The 14,732-nt window shown below is 61.1% G+C and overlaps 3 protein-coding genes across 4 annotated transcripts; 1 reads left to right on the forward strand and 2 right to left on the reverse strand.

Annotated features, from left to right (window-relative positions):
• Positions 1–430: 430 nt before the first annotated feature.
• GPR137 (G protein-coupled receptor 137) lies at positions 431–7,643 on the reverse strand. 2 transcript variants are annotated; one of them, XM_024210720.3, is made up of 7 exons: positions 6,274–7,643; positions 5,243–5,292; positions 4,332–4,557; positions 3,839–3,988; positions 3,281–3,409; positions 1,510–1,616; positions 431–795 (listed from the first exon to the last, which is right to left on the reverse strand). In XM_024210720.3, exons 1-7 carry the CDS (start codon positions 6,637–6,639, stop codon positions 447–449), a joined length of 1,377 nt encoding a protein of 458 aa, XP_024066488.2. In that variant the 5' UTR covers positions 6,640–7,643; the 3' UTR covers positions 431–446. The 2 variants fall into 2 exon arrangements, with proteins under 2 accessions (XP_024066488.2, XP_024066489.1); XM_024210721.3 differs by having other exon boundaries at positions 703–1,147; positions 6,274–7,642.
• A 924-nt stretch (positions 7,644–8,567) lies between these two features.
• On the forward strand, positions 8,568–10,353 carry BAD (BCL2 associated agonist of cell death). The gene is given in 4 exon segments (XM_024210722.2): positions 8,568–8,598; positions 8,601–8,771; positions 9,196–9,368; positions 9,858–10,353. Coding segments are annotated over 4 exon segments (489 nt in total). The 5' UTR covers positions 8,568–8,582; the 3' UTR covers positions 9,987–10,353.
• A 501-nt stretch (positions 10,354–10,854) lies between these two features.
• LOC112121924 (glyoxal reductase-like) lies at positions 10,855–12,215 on the reverse strand. Its single transcript, XM_024220809.1, has 2 exons — positions 12,176–12,215; positions 10,855–11,740 (listed from the first exon to the last, which is right to left on the reverse strand). Exons 1-2 carry the CDS (start codon positions 12,199–12,201, stop codon positions 10,876–10,878), a joined length of 891 nt encoding a protein of 296 aa, XP_024076577.1. The 5' UTR covers positions 12,202–12,215; the 3' UTR covers positions 10,855–10,875.
• Between the last annotated feature and the right edge of the window lie 2,517 nt (positions 12,216–14,732).

Below are 14,732 nucleotides of genomic sequence, written 5' to 3' on the forward strand. Positions count from 1 at the left end.
AATACAGGGCAGCTCTGGGGGCAATGCCCCTCCCAGACCAACAGGCAGCTCCAGTCCCCTGGGGAGAGGGTTGCCAGGACATGGCTCTCTTCCCCACCCCAACCACCTATGCTGGGCCAACGTGGGGGCAGGTTGCTGATTAACCCCATCAGGCTGGGGGTTTAAAGTCCAAGGAGTGAGGGCAGAGACGTTGCACACAGTGCTTGTGCCAGGCAAGGGGGGGTGGGGAAAACTACCTGCTGCAGCTCATGCAGTCTGTAGCAGAGCTGGGAACAGAACCCAGGAGTCCTGGCTCCCAGTCCCCCCTACCCCTCCAGGATAGAACCCAGGAGTCCTGGCTCCCAGCCCCACCACATTCTCCCCAAGCTGGGAACAGAACTGAGGAGTCCTGGCTTTCCGCACCCACAAAAGCCACACACAGAGGCTGTGCCACAAACACAAACCTTTTATTGAGCCTGAGGCGGAGGGACAGGACAGCACCAAAGCCTTGGGGTGGAAAGGCAGCGCTGGGGAGAGCTCTCGGAGGAGCCAGGAGCTGGCGTGCATCGGAGGGTACGAACTGGCACCTGAGCCACAGTCTGGCACCTCACGACAGTGTGACCCCCCAGGGATGGTTCAGCTGCAGGCACGAATCCAGAGGGGGAACTCCCGACATGCAATTCTCCAGCACGTTCAGCGGCAGGGGGAGGAGACAGTCCATTCTTCCTTTGACCCACGGGTGGACACTGGGATCCCTGCCCAAACTGGCCTGCACCCTCAGAGGCTGCAGCATGTGGGGTGGTGCCAAAGCCATCCCTGTGTGATGGGGAGGGGCGCTGTTTGGTTGGGGGTTGTTCAGCTGGAGGGTGCACAGAGCTGGGTCCCCTCCACTTCCTGCACTCAGAACTCATCCCTCCACATCCCCCCGCCTTCCACACTATTGAGTCCTCGTGGCCCCATTTCACCAGCGTCCTCCTGTGACGCACGGGGTGGGGGGCGCATCTAGGTCTGCGGGGTGGAGTAGAGGCTGTGGTGGTGGCTGGCCTGCACAGTGACCTGGGAGAAGAGAAGGGGGGTTGTGGGGGGCTGCCCCCCCAGCCAGTCCGGATCCCTCCCAGTCCGGCCAATGGCTCCATACCAGCTGCCGCTGCCCAGTCGGCCTGCCAGGCTGCAAGGCAGAGGGGGGGGTTACATGGGGTGGGGGATCCACCCCCAGAGTACCATCCTCCCATCCCACTCCCCAGAATAGGGTCCCCCCCATCTGCCCCACCCCACCCCAAGCAGAGCCCCAGCAGGCATGAATCCAGAGGGGTTAGCTCCCAGGATGCAGTGCTCCAACGCCCCATTAGTGAAACCCCATTGGGGGTCAGTTCTCCTCCAGGGGCCTTAAACCCCAATGGAGGGAGGAGGACCCTGTGGACTCCCTCCCCACCCATTTATTCTCCCCCCAGGGGGTGTTACCTGCTGCTTCCCCTGGGGAGGGGCTTGCTCTGGTACTGCCCGGGGGACTGGAGGTCAAGGGGGGGTTACCTGCTTCCCTTCCTGCGGGGGGGCCTCTCGTTCTCATATTGCCCGGGGTGGTCGAAGAAGTAGGACCGGGAGCCCCCGAGCTGCCCATTGATGATGTGGTTGGCACTCTGCCAGGGGGCGGAGGAGAGAAGAGACAGGCTATTACTAGAGAGGGAGGCCAGGTTTCTCTTCACCGCCCCCCCCCCAGGTGATTGCAACCCACCAGGCTGACCCACAGGACAAGGGCTGTTCTGTGAGGGGGGGGGGGTGTAGATCCCCCCTACCAGGCTGAGGCCTGAGACACCTTGTGCGGGTCCCCCCCTCTGCTGTAAGACTCCTGCCCCATAGAGGAAGCCATATTGCGCCAGCCCAGCTGTGCCATGAGGAGGGGGTTGGGGAATCCCCCATTACTGGGAGGTACTCTGTGGGGGGGCCCTTCCTGACGCCAGGAGCTGCTAACTGACATCTCAGCAGGCCACGCCCCTCCTCCCCAGCCTGGTGTAACAAGTGGGCCTGCAAACCCACCCTGACTGCGAGAAGGGAGCGCAAGCTCAGAACATGTCACAAGAGCCGGGGCCAGCAAATGCTGACAGGAAAGGAGCAAACGGAGCCGGAGGCCGACGGATTTAACGCAAGGGCTGCTAAACAAGAGACGTGTCGGCCCAGAAATCAAGGGACCAAAATGGGTGTGTTGGAAATTAGGCCTAACTGGTGGACAAAATACCGAGGGGCTGGGCTGTCCTGCCCCTCACCCCCTTCTGGGGCCCTGCAAAGAAAAGACTTTGGGGACAGGAAAAACAGGCTAATAACACCCAGGGACTGAGACAGGAGACCAGGAAAAGAAGCTGGCTGCTCCCCCATCTCCTGGGACCTCTGGATCCAGCATGACATCATTGGGCCTCTGTCATCCTGACCCTAGGAGATGCTCTCATCAGACCGGGCAAAGATGGACCCAGATGACACCTCCACCAGCTTTATTAAATACAAACACCGCCTGGGAGACAGACTGTCACCCCATCCCATGCGTCCTTTTCCTCTCCCCGTTCCTCCATTATTTCTTCTCTTTCCCCTCCCTCTCTTTATGCCTCCTGTCTAATGAGCGGCTGGCTTAGCAGGCCCACACTGCAAATTTTGCAACACTGCCGTACACCTACAACCAAAGAGGCAGCTCAAAGCAGTGGCCTGAGGAGCCCGGAGCGGCTGGGGGGGGGGTCCCTGTGCCCAGCCTGTGTTTCTCCAGCAGGGAGGCTGCAGGTGAAAGTCGGCTCCACAGAGGCCACGTTTCTCACTTGGCCAGGAGTTTTAATTTCCTATTGTGTGTTTGTCTTGTTTTGTTTTCTAGGGACCAGGGTGGGACCTTAGCAACGACACCAGCCCAACCCTTCTGAACTAACTTCTGCTCCCCACCACGGGACAGTTATTACACCTTTACTGGCACCTCAGAGGCTGCCAGATGGGTTTTGCCCTTCCAGAAACCCCCCCCCGAGGGGAACTGGCACAAGGGCTGGGGTTACAAGTCTGGCCTTTTCACATTGGAAACGCTTTCACTGATTCTCCTCCTTTAGCTGTATCTGGTACCCAAGGTTCAAAGGGTGTTTAATGGGGTGGCTGCCATGGGGCTGAGCAGACCAAGGTCCCTGTACTCAAAATCCCAATTAAACCTTGGTTAGAGCTGGACAGTGCCAGGGTCATGCAAACATCTTTGATTCTCTGCATCCAGTTATTCCTCCAAAATTAACCCAGCAGGCCCTGCTCCACTCCCCCAATCCTGGGCTCCCGCTGCCCCACTCACCAGGTCCTGGGGAGGGCGGTGCACCCGGAAGAAGCCCACCAGTAGGGCAGTTGGCAGCAACTCCCACACAAAGAGGATGAGGCCAAAGACCAGGTATCCTTGGTCCCCCAGGTCAGTGATCAGATCTGCCTGGAGGGGTGGGGGGAGACCGTTCAGATTCCTTTGGGGGTCTGGCCACCAGCCCCAGGTGCCCCCTAAATTTTCACCAGCCAAAACGAGGCTCTGCCGAAGGGCTGAGGTACTGCCCCTCCAAGAACAGAGAGCAAACAATGGGGGAGAGATTGTGCCCAACTCCCCCAAACAGAGAGCTAGAGACACCAGTCCCCATGGAGGGGCAGCCCCCCGAGTCACCTAACCTCCCTGAACCACACCCACCCCTCCACCACATCCTGGAGCGTCCCCCCCAACTACCCTCCACATGCACCATACCCCCCCAGCCTTCTGGAACCACTCACTCCCCCAGCCCCGCCATCTCCACCCACAACACCTTGCAGGCCCCCCTGCCTCTCCATCGGTGTCACCCTGCTCCCTGGAAGTCCCTCCCCTGTCTGCACTGACCTGGTCCGAAACATTGTACCAGTCGTAGTCGAAGGAGTCCAGCCGGGTGTGGGAGCTCAACGCCAGGGCCACCAGGTTGTAGCAGGCACGGCTGGCGTGCAGCAGCACCATTGTGCCACCCATGGCTGCTGTCTGGCACACTGTGGTGCCCTGGGGAGGGAGACAGACAGATGCAGGCACCATTCCTGCGACTCAACCTCCCGAACCCATTCCCACAGGATTCCCATCAGGCCCATGGGCCCCCCCAAACCCACCCAGGTAGCATGGTCTCTGGCCAGTGCCAGATGGCACCTCCTAGAGGGAAGCTCCATGTCCCATTCCCCCCAACCCTCTGTCCAGCCAATCCCCCACAGGCTGGGGTCAGATCGGAGCCAGCGCCCCCTAGAGGTGAAGGGCCCAGTATCCCATCCCTAACCCTCCTGAGCCAGCCGGTGCCCCGGCTCTGGGACTGGATTGGAGCCAGCACCCCCTAGAGGAAAAGGATGTGTCCCACCTTGGCCTGCAGGTAGAGGCTGGTGCTTGGTGAGCCGCGAGCCACGAGGCAGAGGCAGAGTGCCAGAGTGATAGCACCCAGCACGAAGAGTGAGTCATTGATGAGAACACGGGTCAGCACCACGGCCCAGGGCTCGGCCCGCCCCAGCCGCACCACGAAAGCACAGGCCACGTTCACTGCCAGGAAGAGCAGGCTGGCGCCCAGGCAGGCCCCCCGCACGGCCAGCCTGTGGGAGAAACTGAGACTGAGGGACCAGCCTGGAGACATACTGTTCCCCTCCTGCCCTGGGGGGCAGATCTACTCTGCCAGTCCCTTCCACTCCACCCCCAGCTCTGCTGCCCCGTCCTTACCCGATCCCTTTGCAGAGCATTCCCTCCCCTCCAGATCCTTCTTCCCAACTCAATGCAGCTCTCCTACTCCGTTCCCTGCCCCGCCCACTCTCCCCAGATCCCCTCCCCACCACAGTCTCCCATCCTTGCCCCTCCCCCATCTCTCCAGCTTCCCCCTCCTTCCCCCCATCTCAATCCCCTAAGCAGCTTTGCTGCTGGGCTCAGAGGATGCTGGGGGGAGGGGGGGAAGGTGCCCACACAGGGAGCCAGTCCAATCCCACTCCTCCCACCAGCCTTTGTTCCAGCCCTGCCCAGGGAAGGGGGGTGGGCACAGAGCCTCTATGCCCATTAGGCCAAAGCCACCAGCACCAGGGAATGTGGGGCACAGAGCCAGGCTGGGTGTGAGATGGCCCCAATTCAGCTGAGTGACTTCTGGATTTTATCCCTGGGTCTGGAAGGGGAGTGGGGTGTAGTGGGTTCCAGTGGGGCAAGGGGGTGTCAGGACTCCTGAGTTCTATTCCCAGCTTGGGGCATGGAGGGGCTATAAGTGACCGCATGGGTATGGGGTGGGGGGATACTCACAGCCCTTTGGTCATGTTCGGGTGGTACTTAGCTTTAGCCTTGAACACCACCTAGGGAAGGGGGGCAGAGTTAGGGTCACAGCCTAACGGGCACCCCTCCACCAGCACGTGCCCCTCGCAGCGTGGCTGAGGAGGCAGAGTCCAAGGGAGATGAGTTGCAAAACATCAACAGAACATGCCGTCCCCCGCCCCCAACAAGCCAGACCCAACCACGGTCAGAGCGCACCAGAGCCAGCAGGGGATGCAGCAAAAATTGGGGGCACAGCAGCAACAGGTGCAACCTCCCATGTGCAGCCCCTCCCCTGCAAAAGGAGAGAGGCTAGGTCTCTGGGGCCTGGTCATCCCTCACAAGACTCACCACTAAGGGCAGGATTTCATTAGAGGGGAAAGGTCCCATATCTCATTCCCCACACCTCTCACCAAGCCAGTCCCCCCTACCCCACCCCACCCTGTCTGGGGACAGACTGGTGCAAGCGCCCCCTAGAGGGGAAAGGCCACGTTTCCCATTCCTCAACCCCATAGCCAGATAGTCCCCTCCCTCCATTCCACTCCTCCTCCCCCCCACCCCAAATGCTTCCCCAACTGATCTTCTGTCCCATGTTGGAGTCCTCTCCATGGGGCAGGGACAAGGCACTCAGCATCACAGGACGCAACTCTCTGGAGTCTGGACACTCCTATGACCCCATCACTGGGGTATCTGGGCACCTCCACAAATATTTATGCAAGCAGCATATGAAGGGAGTGGGGATTAGTGGGTTAGAGAGCAGGTAGGGGGCTACTGGGTTCTGTCCTCAGGTCTGAGAGGGGAATTGGGTCTAGTGGGCTAGAGCTGAGTTCTGTCCCCAGCTTTGGAAGATGAGTGGGGCTTTAGTGGTTAGAGAAAGAGTTGGGAGCCAGGACTCCTGAGTTCCATCCCCAGCTATGGGACGCGCCAAGCAAGGAAAAGTGAAGCCAGGTGTGCGGAAACCCAAGTTGATGGCTTTTACTCACAGGGCTGAGCCGTGAAGCCCCACCCCACCCCAACCTGATTACCTGGGCAAAGTAGAGGTTCATGAGCGTCAAGGTGAAGAACTGGAGACAGACAGGGCAGCAGTAGAGCAGCCAGTAGAGGAAGGGGCCCAGCTGGTTGGCCTTGAGAGTGTTCTTGAAGTAGAAGGAGAAGAGCGTGGTGCGGAGGGTGGCCCAGAGCAGGCAGAGGAAGAGGAAGACGGTCTGATAGCTGAACTTCTTGTGCCGGTAGAGCAGCACCAGCCACAGCTGGGCATAGACTGAGAGGAACAGCAGGGCATACAGCGCCGTGTACAGCGCTGTGAGCCCCAGCTTGACCGCCGGGGGAAAAGCTGGTGTCAGGCGCTGGGCTGGCACAATCACCGTCAGGTTGCTGGCAGCTTGCTCCATGCCCAGCTGTCTCTTTGAGGGGAGAGTGTTGGGGGCTCAACTAGAAGAGGGCTATGAGGGGAGGCATCCCCTGAGAGCCGGAGGAGGATATAGCAAGGCTGGTATGGAGAAAGAGAGGTGCCAGGGGGATGTGGATTGTAGCAGAGAGGGTTTGAGGTGCCAAGGGGGGGGTGCCCTACTACAGCGAGAAACAGTTTATCCTGGGCTGAGGGGTTCTATTGCTGGAGGCACAGCTTGTCCTGGGGGCTTTCCCTAGGGGAAATCTGTCTGTCTTGGGCTGGGGGTGCCAGTGCTATGGGGGGGCAGTGTGTCCTGGGCTGGGGTACTGCTGCTATCGGGGGCAACAGCGTGTCCAGAGATCAATTCCCTTTCCGAAGTGCTGAGTCCAGCATGTAGGGAGGGAGAACCAGCTCCCGTGGATGTATGGGAAAGGGGGGGGTTCCAGCCCACCCAGGACACACACCCCCCACGACAGTTCCCCAACAGCAGTACCGGCTATGGGCATCACAGCCTCCCCCACAGGAAGAGGCAAAATCCTGGGGAAAGAGAGGCCAGGGGGAGCCCGGCAGGCTCACGCTGCTTCATGGCAGAAGGGGAGGGGGGGTGGTACAGGTTAGCGGGCGATACGGAGGGCTTGGGCCCTGATTCCCAGTTGGGGGGATTCTCCTGCCGGAGGTGAGGGGAATGCCCCAACCCTAATACCCTCCCAGTTCAATGGGGGTCTTCTCTGCCCCCTCCCCAGCCTCACGAGGCACCAGGGTCCCCTTCCCACAAGGGTCTCCAAGTTACAGAGTCCCCCACTCCTTCCCCCCAGCCTGGGGGTCCTCAGTTGGGGGCTCCCCTCCCGCTGCGCTGCGCCCCAGCACGAAGGTGCCCGGACTCCTGGGTCCCCCGACCCACCCCAATTAGGTATCCTCTTCAAAGGGTCCCTCAAAGTACCCCCAATTTTGGGGTCCCTTAGCGCTTCCCCCACTCGGGGTCTCCCTTTTCCCTCCCCCCCCGGTCCTCGGACGCCAGGGTCCCCTCACCCCCTCCCGCTAAGAGACCCCCGCCTAGAGTCCTCGGACGCCTGGGTTCCCCGGCTTCAGTCGCGGCAGCGGCGATGACAGCAGCCGGCAGCTACTAGCTGCGCAAAGCGCGTAACCTTCCCCACCCCCACGCAGGAGACGGGCCCGCCCCCCGCGCAAGCGGCGTAAGGCAAATCGTGAAGAGTCCCGACCATAGAGAAGGAGAAGCGAGGTCGGGGAGAGCGCCACTTCCTGCCGCCATCTTAGCTATGGGCAAATGAAGCGCCCCCACCGAGCGCGCCCCCATATCCCCCAGAGCCTCCACCCCACTGCCCTGCATCTCCCAGCGCCCCCACCCCAGTGACCCCCGAACAGTCCCCCAGAACCTTTGCACCCGCCGACATGTCACTCCCCCCAGCCCAGTGCCCCCCACCGCCTCCGCACCCCCAGAGCCCCTCCCCCAGCACTCCCCTGTGCCCCACACCAGTGCCCCCCTCAGCGACCACACTCCAGTCGCCCCGCTGGCAGGGAGATTGAGGGGGTGGCGTGGTTGGTGCAGGCAGCCTCATGAACCCGGGACGGGAGACGGGGCGGGCTGAGGTCACTAGGGGGCAGGGCTTCCCCCGTGATGTAGGGGATCTGTGATTGGGCACGGCTGGTGTCAGTCCCTATTGCCCGGGTGACTGTGGCTGGGCCCGCGATCCCGGGTGTAAATAGGGGGGATTGATTGATTGATAGCACCCCCCCCCCCGCGGGTGAGTGAGGGAAGGGAAATCCCAGGAGCTGAGGGGGAGACGGCGGGGGCTGGAGGCGGACGGGATACAATCCCAGGAGGGTGGGAGAGGGGAATCCTAGGTGGGGGGAGGGGCAGGGAGATCAGGCAGTCTCGGGAGTATATGTCGGGGACTCCTTTCCCCGAGTGAGGGGCCCGGGGCTATGCACCCCTTGACACCCCCTTCTCTTGCAGCGCGGCGCCCGGGCGCCATGCCCCGTCCCTGAGCATGTTTCGCATCCAGGAGTTCCCGGACGAGGTGTTCCCGGGGCGAGGGAAGGAGTCGCCTCTTCCCCCCGAGTCGCAGCGGGGACACACGCCCGGCTCCAAGCAGCCAGACACCCCCACAGCTGGTGAGACCCCCCCCCGCCCGCGTCCGGACTGGAAGAGGCAGCTCTGGACCCAGCATGCTCATCCCCCACCCCAGAGCATTGTCCACAATGGGGGGGGGGTCACAGAACTTTCCATGGGGGGGGGAATTCTGCCCCATGTAACACTCAGCTGGGGGGATTCCCCCTGTCCTAGCTTCCCCCCTAGGTGGGGCTCCCAGACCTTTCTGGGGGAATTCCCCATCCCCCCAAGCACCAGGGCTTCCAGCCTTCCCCTCTATATGTTTCACTCTATATGCATCCGAAGAAGTGGGTTGTAGCCCACGAATGCTTATGCTCTAATAAATTTGTTAGTCTCTAAGGTGCCACAAGTACTCCTGTTTTTTTTTCCCCCTGCGAGTGTGTGTCAGTCCCTGATCTCCAACCCCTCAATTTCCTCCCCCTGCAGAGGTGCGAAGCCGGATAGGGTCAGACCCCCCATCTCTGGAGCCAGAAGTGCAGGATGAGCCAGGTGGGGCATTCCGGGCACGCTCCCGCTCAGCCCCCCCTATCCTTTGGGCTGCCATGCGTTACGGGCGGGAACTGCGCAGGATGAGTGACGAGTTTGACGTGGCGCTGCAGGTGAGATGGGTTTAGAAGGGGCAGGGGGCACATGGAGAGGGGATGACCCCCATGGGGAGGTGAAACAGGGGAGAAGGGAGGACACAATTCCTTGGGGGGCAGTTGCACTCAAACCGCCAACCCAATGAGCTCCCCCACTTCCAGGTCTCAAGCCGGAGACCTGTGGCTGGCATGGAGAAGGGAACCATAAGATGCTGGGGGGGGGGGGGGGAGGATTTGGAGAGGCTAAAAAGACCTCCTCACTCACCTCAGAGGAACCCCTCCAGCATCCACTGGGGGGGAGAGGGCAGGCATGGAGCACTGCAGAGAGAGCTGGGAGAAGGGGGGGGGGAAGCACCTGGGAGGGCAGTAGAGGTGGGGGACTGCCAGAGGCACAGTCGGGGGTGTTCATGGGAGGGCTTGCTATGTAGGGGCAGCATTTGCAATGGGAGGAGGCACTTTCAGTGGGGGTGTCCCCACTGGGCTCTCACCATCTCCCTCCTCCTCTAGGTGCTGCCACGCCCCAAGAGTGCAGGCACAACATCCCAGCTGCACCGGGGGAACAGCTGGAAAGAAACCCTCCAGGCCTGGTTGGGACACAGACCCGCCCGTGATGCCCCCCCCAGGAGCTCCAAGTGACTGCAGCTTCCCTGCTGGGGGGATGGGACCAGCCCCTTGAGGGCAAGCTCTGCAGGATGCCAGTCTCCTGGGAGGAGGGAGATGTTGGGGGGAGCTCTGTATGGAACATATTCCCCCAAACAACTCTCCCCTACCCAGCCCTCCGGGTAGGCAGCTGCCTGTCTCCCCATAGGGTGACTCCCCACATCTATCTCTGGAGGGAGGGGGGAAAAGGCTGGGTTTTTTACACTATCTGGGGAAGTTGTAATAAAAACCGATATTTTTTATGGCTGCCTGCATTCGTTTTTTATTGCATCTCTGTTGTGGTGGTACAGCCACCGTCACAGGTGCCCCCTTCCAAATCCTAGGCACAAACACAGACACCTACGCTCCCCACTGCCTTCCCCGCCCCAGCCACACACACCTCCCACCATTCCCTGTCCTGCAGCACCATCCCCGCAACCATGCACGCCTGCCATTGCGCTTCCCCATGGCAGCACTGCCTCCCCCATCCACAGCACTACCCTCCAGCCACACGCACCTGCCACCCCCTCCCCTTCTTCAGTATCACCCCCGACCACACATACCTACCAACCAGTCCCCCTCCTGCAGTGTCCTCCGCCCCCCCAGCCACACGCATCTGCCAACCTGTCCCCCTCCTGCATCACTGCCCTCCCAACCAAGCATGCCTGCCACCCTGTCCCCTGCCTGCAGCACCATCCCCCTGGTCACATGTGCCTGCCACCCTGTCCCCCCCCCGCATCACCAACCTCTCCAGCCACATGTGCCTGCCACCACCCCCGAGTTCTTTCCATCATCCCTCCCCCCTGCAACAGTGCCCCCTTCCACGCATGCTTACCCCCAACAACACCCCGACCATGCCTCCCCACACACATATGCACCTTCCACTTTATGTCACTCCACTGGGGTCCCAGCAGTAGTGCCTGCTGCAGTCCATCGCCCCCAGCTCAGCCATATCCTCTGGCCTGAGGTTCCAGCCCCAAAGTTGGGCATTCTCGGCCAGGCGGGTGGGGCTGACAGACTTGGGGATCACCCCCACACCCTGGTGCAGGGCCCAGCGTAGAAGAACCTGGGCAGGGGTACGCCCCTGGCGCTCCGCCACCCGCCCTACCTCTGCCCGCCCTAACAGCTGCCCACAGCCCAGTGAGGCGTAGGCCTGGAGATGAATGCCATGCTGCTGGCAGAAGTCCCATAGCTCCCGCTGGGGCAGCTCTGGGTGGAACTCCACCTGCAGCACAGCTGGCGGCACCCGGCAGTGGGCCAGCAGGTCCTGCAGGTGTCCCAGGGTGTAGTTGGAAACACCTATTGCCCGCAGGTGCCCAGCATAGTGCATCCGCTCTAGCGCCCGCCAGCTCTCCCAGCGCCGCTCCCGATTGCCCTTGTCCCCTTGGGGCTTGCCCTGCGTGCCTGGCCAGTGGATGAGATAGAGATCCAGGTAGCCACAGGCTAGCTGCTCCAGGCTACGCAGGCAGGCGGCCTCAGCTTCGGCCTTGCCCTGGTCCCGTGGACCCAGCTTGGTGGTGAGGAAGACGTCAGAGCGTGCTAGGCCATGAAGGGGCAGCAGGGCCCCCAATGCCTGCCCAATCGCTGCCTCATTGCCATAGACAGCAGCTGTGTCAAAGGAGCGGTAGCCATGGGCTAGGGCAGCTTCTACGCACTGGGACACCAGCTCAGCCCCTTGCAGGCGGAAAGTTCCCATGCCAAGCAGGGGCATTCGGGTTCCACTGTTCAGTAGCACAGTCTGCTCCGTGGGCCTACGGGAGGAATAAATGCAGGTGTTAGGGATACCACCGCCGATCTCAGGGCAGCTACTGGAGAGAAGGCGTGTGCATGCAAAGCCGAGCCACAACCATGCACGAGAGGGAGGAGACGCCCATGCAAGCCTGCGCCACGAGCATCCAAGGGGATATGCATGTGAACCTGCCCCCCAATTGCGCGAAGGGGATGAGGGACTCGCCCTAGCATGTACCGCGAGCGTGCACGAGATGTCTGTGCAGAGCTGCACCCCGCGAACGTGCGAGGTGGAGGGGATGCGCTTATTGCCCCTGCACCGCCCTCGCCCCAGGGAGCCAGTGCACCCACCTACTGAGCCCTGCTACCCATGGCCCAGGCACCGCCCCGCCGGCGGCATTCCCCGTGCCCCAGGCGATCCCCGGGGCTCTGCCCCCAACACACACACACCCACTCACCCAAGCGACACCCCCGCCTCCTCCATGGCTCCAGCGCAACTTCCTCCACGTGACCAGGGGGCGGAGCCGGGACCTTCCAATCCCCGTCGGGGGGCGGAGCCACGGCTGCAAGGGCCGGAATTAAAGGATTAGTCAAAGGGCGAGCGCGCGCTGCGCGCACCTGCTAGCTGTCCGGCTGCTGGCGAGCATGGCCCGGGCGGGGCTGCGGTCATGCCGCTCCCCCTGGTGCACACATGCAACCCTGGTGCTTTAGATCTGTCAGGATGCTTCGTGCATGCACGTACCCCACGCTGCACTTCGGCGCCTCACGAATAAATTGGGGTGCAGGCACCCCACTTTTTACCCCTGCAGGCCAGGCATAAATCGGGGTGCACAGGTGAACCCCACGTTGCACCCCTGCTCTTTAGCTATAAATCAGTTTGCATGGTGCATGCATGTATCCACGCTGTATCCTTGGGCCTTGGGTACAAAACGGTGTATGTATGTACCCCACACTGCACCCCCTGTGCCTCGGGTATAAATCAAGGTGCATAGATATACCCCATACTGCACCTGAGGCTTAGCTATAAATTGTGGCGCACAGTGCGTGCCCCAGGAGTATAATTCAGAGGTCAGAGTTTGCTGAGACCACTGCTATCATGCTGGCCCATATTGCCTCTGTTTCTTTGTACTCTCTCATCTGTTTGTATTCATCTGTTCGGATTGGAAAGGGTTTGGCAGGGACTGTCTTTGTTCCGGTTGTACAATACCTAGCACAATGGGGTCCTGGTCCATGACTGAGGTTCCTAGGTGCCACAGTAATACCAATAATGAAGGGTGAATGCATGTACACCACATTTCACCACTGTGTGAATCCTTGGTGCACCCATGTACCCCATGTTACACTCCTGCATCTCAGTAATAAATTAGAGTGCATGGTGCATGCACCGACCCCACACTGCATCCCTGCACCTCAACTATAAACCAGTGTGCACAACAGCATGCATGTACCCACACTGCATGCCTGGACCTCAAGGTGCATGCTCAGCATATGTACTATGTGGTTTTATTGCTGAATGGTCTCTACCTGCATGCCACCTGCTATTTCTCTGTTCTTAGGGGTCCACAGACGCCCCATGGCAACACGATTGTGACGTGCATTCTGCTGTAGGCATCTCCTGTGGTAGAGCTTCTGCCTTATCAGGGGCCCCTAGCACAGCACTCAGCCCCACACCTGGGGGGAATCTCCCCAGCCCCAGGACCCAACAACAACCCTGTTACTCCCCAATCGCATGGGCAACATCTTCCCCCCACCTTACTCTGTTAGCCACCAGTCCTGACCCAGGGGAACTGCCCCTTCCCCAGCACTGCCCCATTAACCCCTCATCTTCTGTGGAAGATCATGGAACCCCCGCCCCTTTATTTCCCCGTCCCCCCTCTCCCCCCGACCACATTATCTCCCTGCCCAACCCCGGGGAACCCCCTTTCCCCCAGACCCCTTCATCCTGCCAACCCCAAGGGAGCCTCCCCTCCCGCCCGCCCCCAATTCTGCTCCCCCCGCTCTCCATGGGGCGCCAGGGCTGGACTCCTTGGTGCGGAGTCTGGATGAGCCTGCAGGGTGCAGAACCAGCCAACGACCGGCAGAGGACGCCCCGCATCGCTTCCTGGGCGCTGGTTTGGAAGCAGCAGCTTGGGGTGGGGGGCGGCGCAGGAGTAAATGAATCCCGAGCCACCTCTCCCCCATGATTCCGCTCCCAGACTCCATAGTCACCCCCTGTTCCAAGGGAGACCCCTATGCATGACTCAGCTCCAGACCCCATTACCATTCCTCTGCCCTGAGTGTCCACTCGCCCCCCTGATCTCACCTCAGACCCCAAACCCCCCACCCCAAAGAAACACCTGACTCCTAATCCCATATACGCCCCTCAAGCACAAGGAGAGCACCCTCGCTTGAAGCCATAGCCCAGCACCCCCGCCCCCCAGGAAGCCTTCTTCATACCGATCCACATAGCGCCTCCCTCACCGCATGGAAGCCCACACCTCCCAACCCCGCCCCCACCGCATGGGAGCCCCCATAGACTCCGCATCTCCCTCACCCCCCAATGGAACCCCCTCATCTTCCAGCCTGGTATCTCCCATCCTTTGCCCCCCTCAGCCCCCCCTCGCTGCAACCCCAGCAGATTTCAGTGCTGACCTGCCCCATCTGCCAAATTGACCCCCCAAACCGGATTTAGCAGAGGAATATACCTGAGCCGCCCCCCCCCACCCCAATACCGCCATAAACCTGAATGGGGACATAATCCTGCCCTCCGCCCCTCCCCGCACCGGATGAAACGCTCGGAAAACGCCCACTGAAGAGGGGGACTCCCGGGACCCCTTCCTCACAGTGGGGGGAAGAGGGAAGATGCCTCCTCCTCCCCAACCCACTCACTGGGGTGGGACGAGGGCTGGGAGCTCCAGGTGGTTTGCAATGGAGTTGGCTAGATGGGGGAGTAGCAGGGATCAGATAAGGACACGGACTCTTCCCCCTCCGTCTTGGAGCCGCAGACAATGGGGGTGTCTGAGGACTGCGACGAGG

The sequence above is a fragment of the Terrapene carolina genome, unplaced genomic scaffold (assembly GCF_002925995.2).
Source record: "Terrapene carolina triunguis isolate 2854851 unplaced genomic scaffold, T_m_triunguis-2.0 Scaffold89, whole genome shotgun sequence".
Taxonomy (NCBI): Eukaryota; Metazoa; Chordata; order Testudines; family Emydidae; genus Terrapene; species Terrapene triunguis.

What these genes read in the sequence shown, in the direction of transcription:
- GPR137 (XM_024210720.3), bottom strand. Translation starts at nt 6,639, where the DNA reads ATGGAGCAAGCTGCCAGCAACCTGACGGTGATTGTGCCAGCCCAGCGC. An exon ending in TGAACCTCTACTTTGCCCAG is followed by an intron (nt 5,293 to 6,273) that starts GTAATCAGGTTG and finishes CCCCTTCCCTAG; the next exon opens with GTGGTGTTCAAGGCTAAAGC. An exon ending in ACCGCCCTCCCCAGGACCTG is followed by an intron (nt 1,617 to 3,280) that starts GTGAGTGGGGCA and finishes GCCCCCTGGCAG; the next exon opens with AGTGCCAACCACATCATCAA.
- LOC112121924 (XM_024220809.1), bottom strand. Translation starts at nt 12,201, where the DNA reads ATGGAGGAGGCGGGGGTGTCGCTTGG. An exon ending in GAGGCGGGGGTGTCGCTTGG is followed by an intron (nt 11,741 to 12,175) that starts GTGAGTGGGTGT and finishes TTCCTCCCGTAG; the next exon opens with GCCCACGGAGCAGACTGTGC.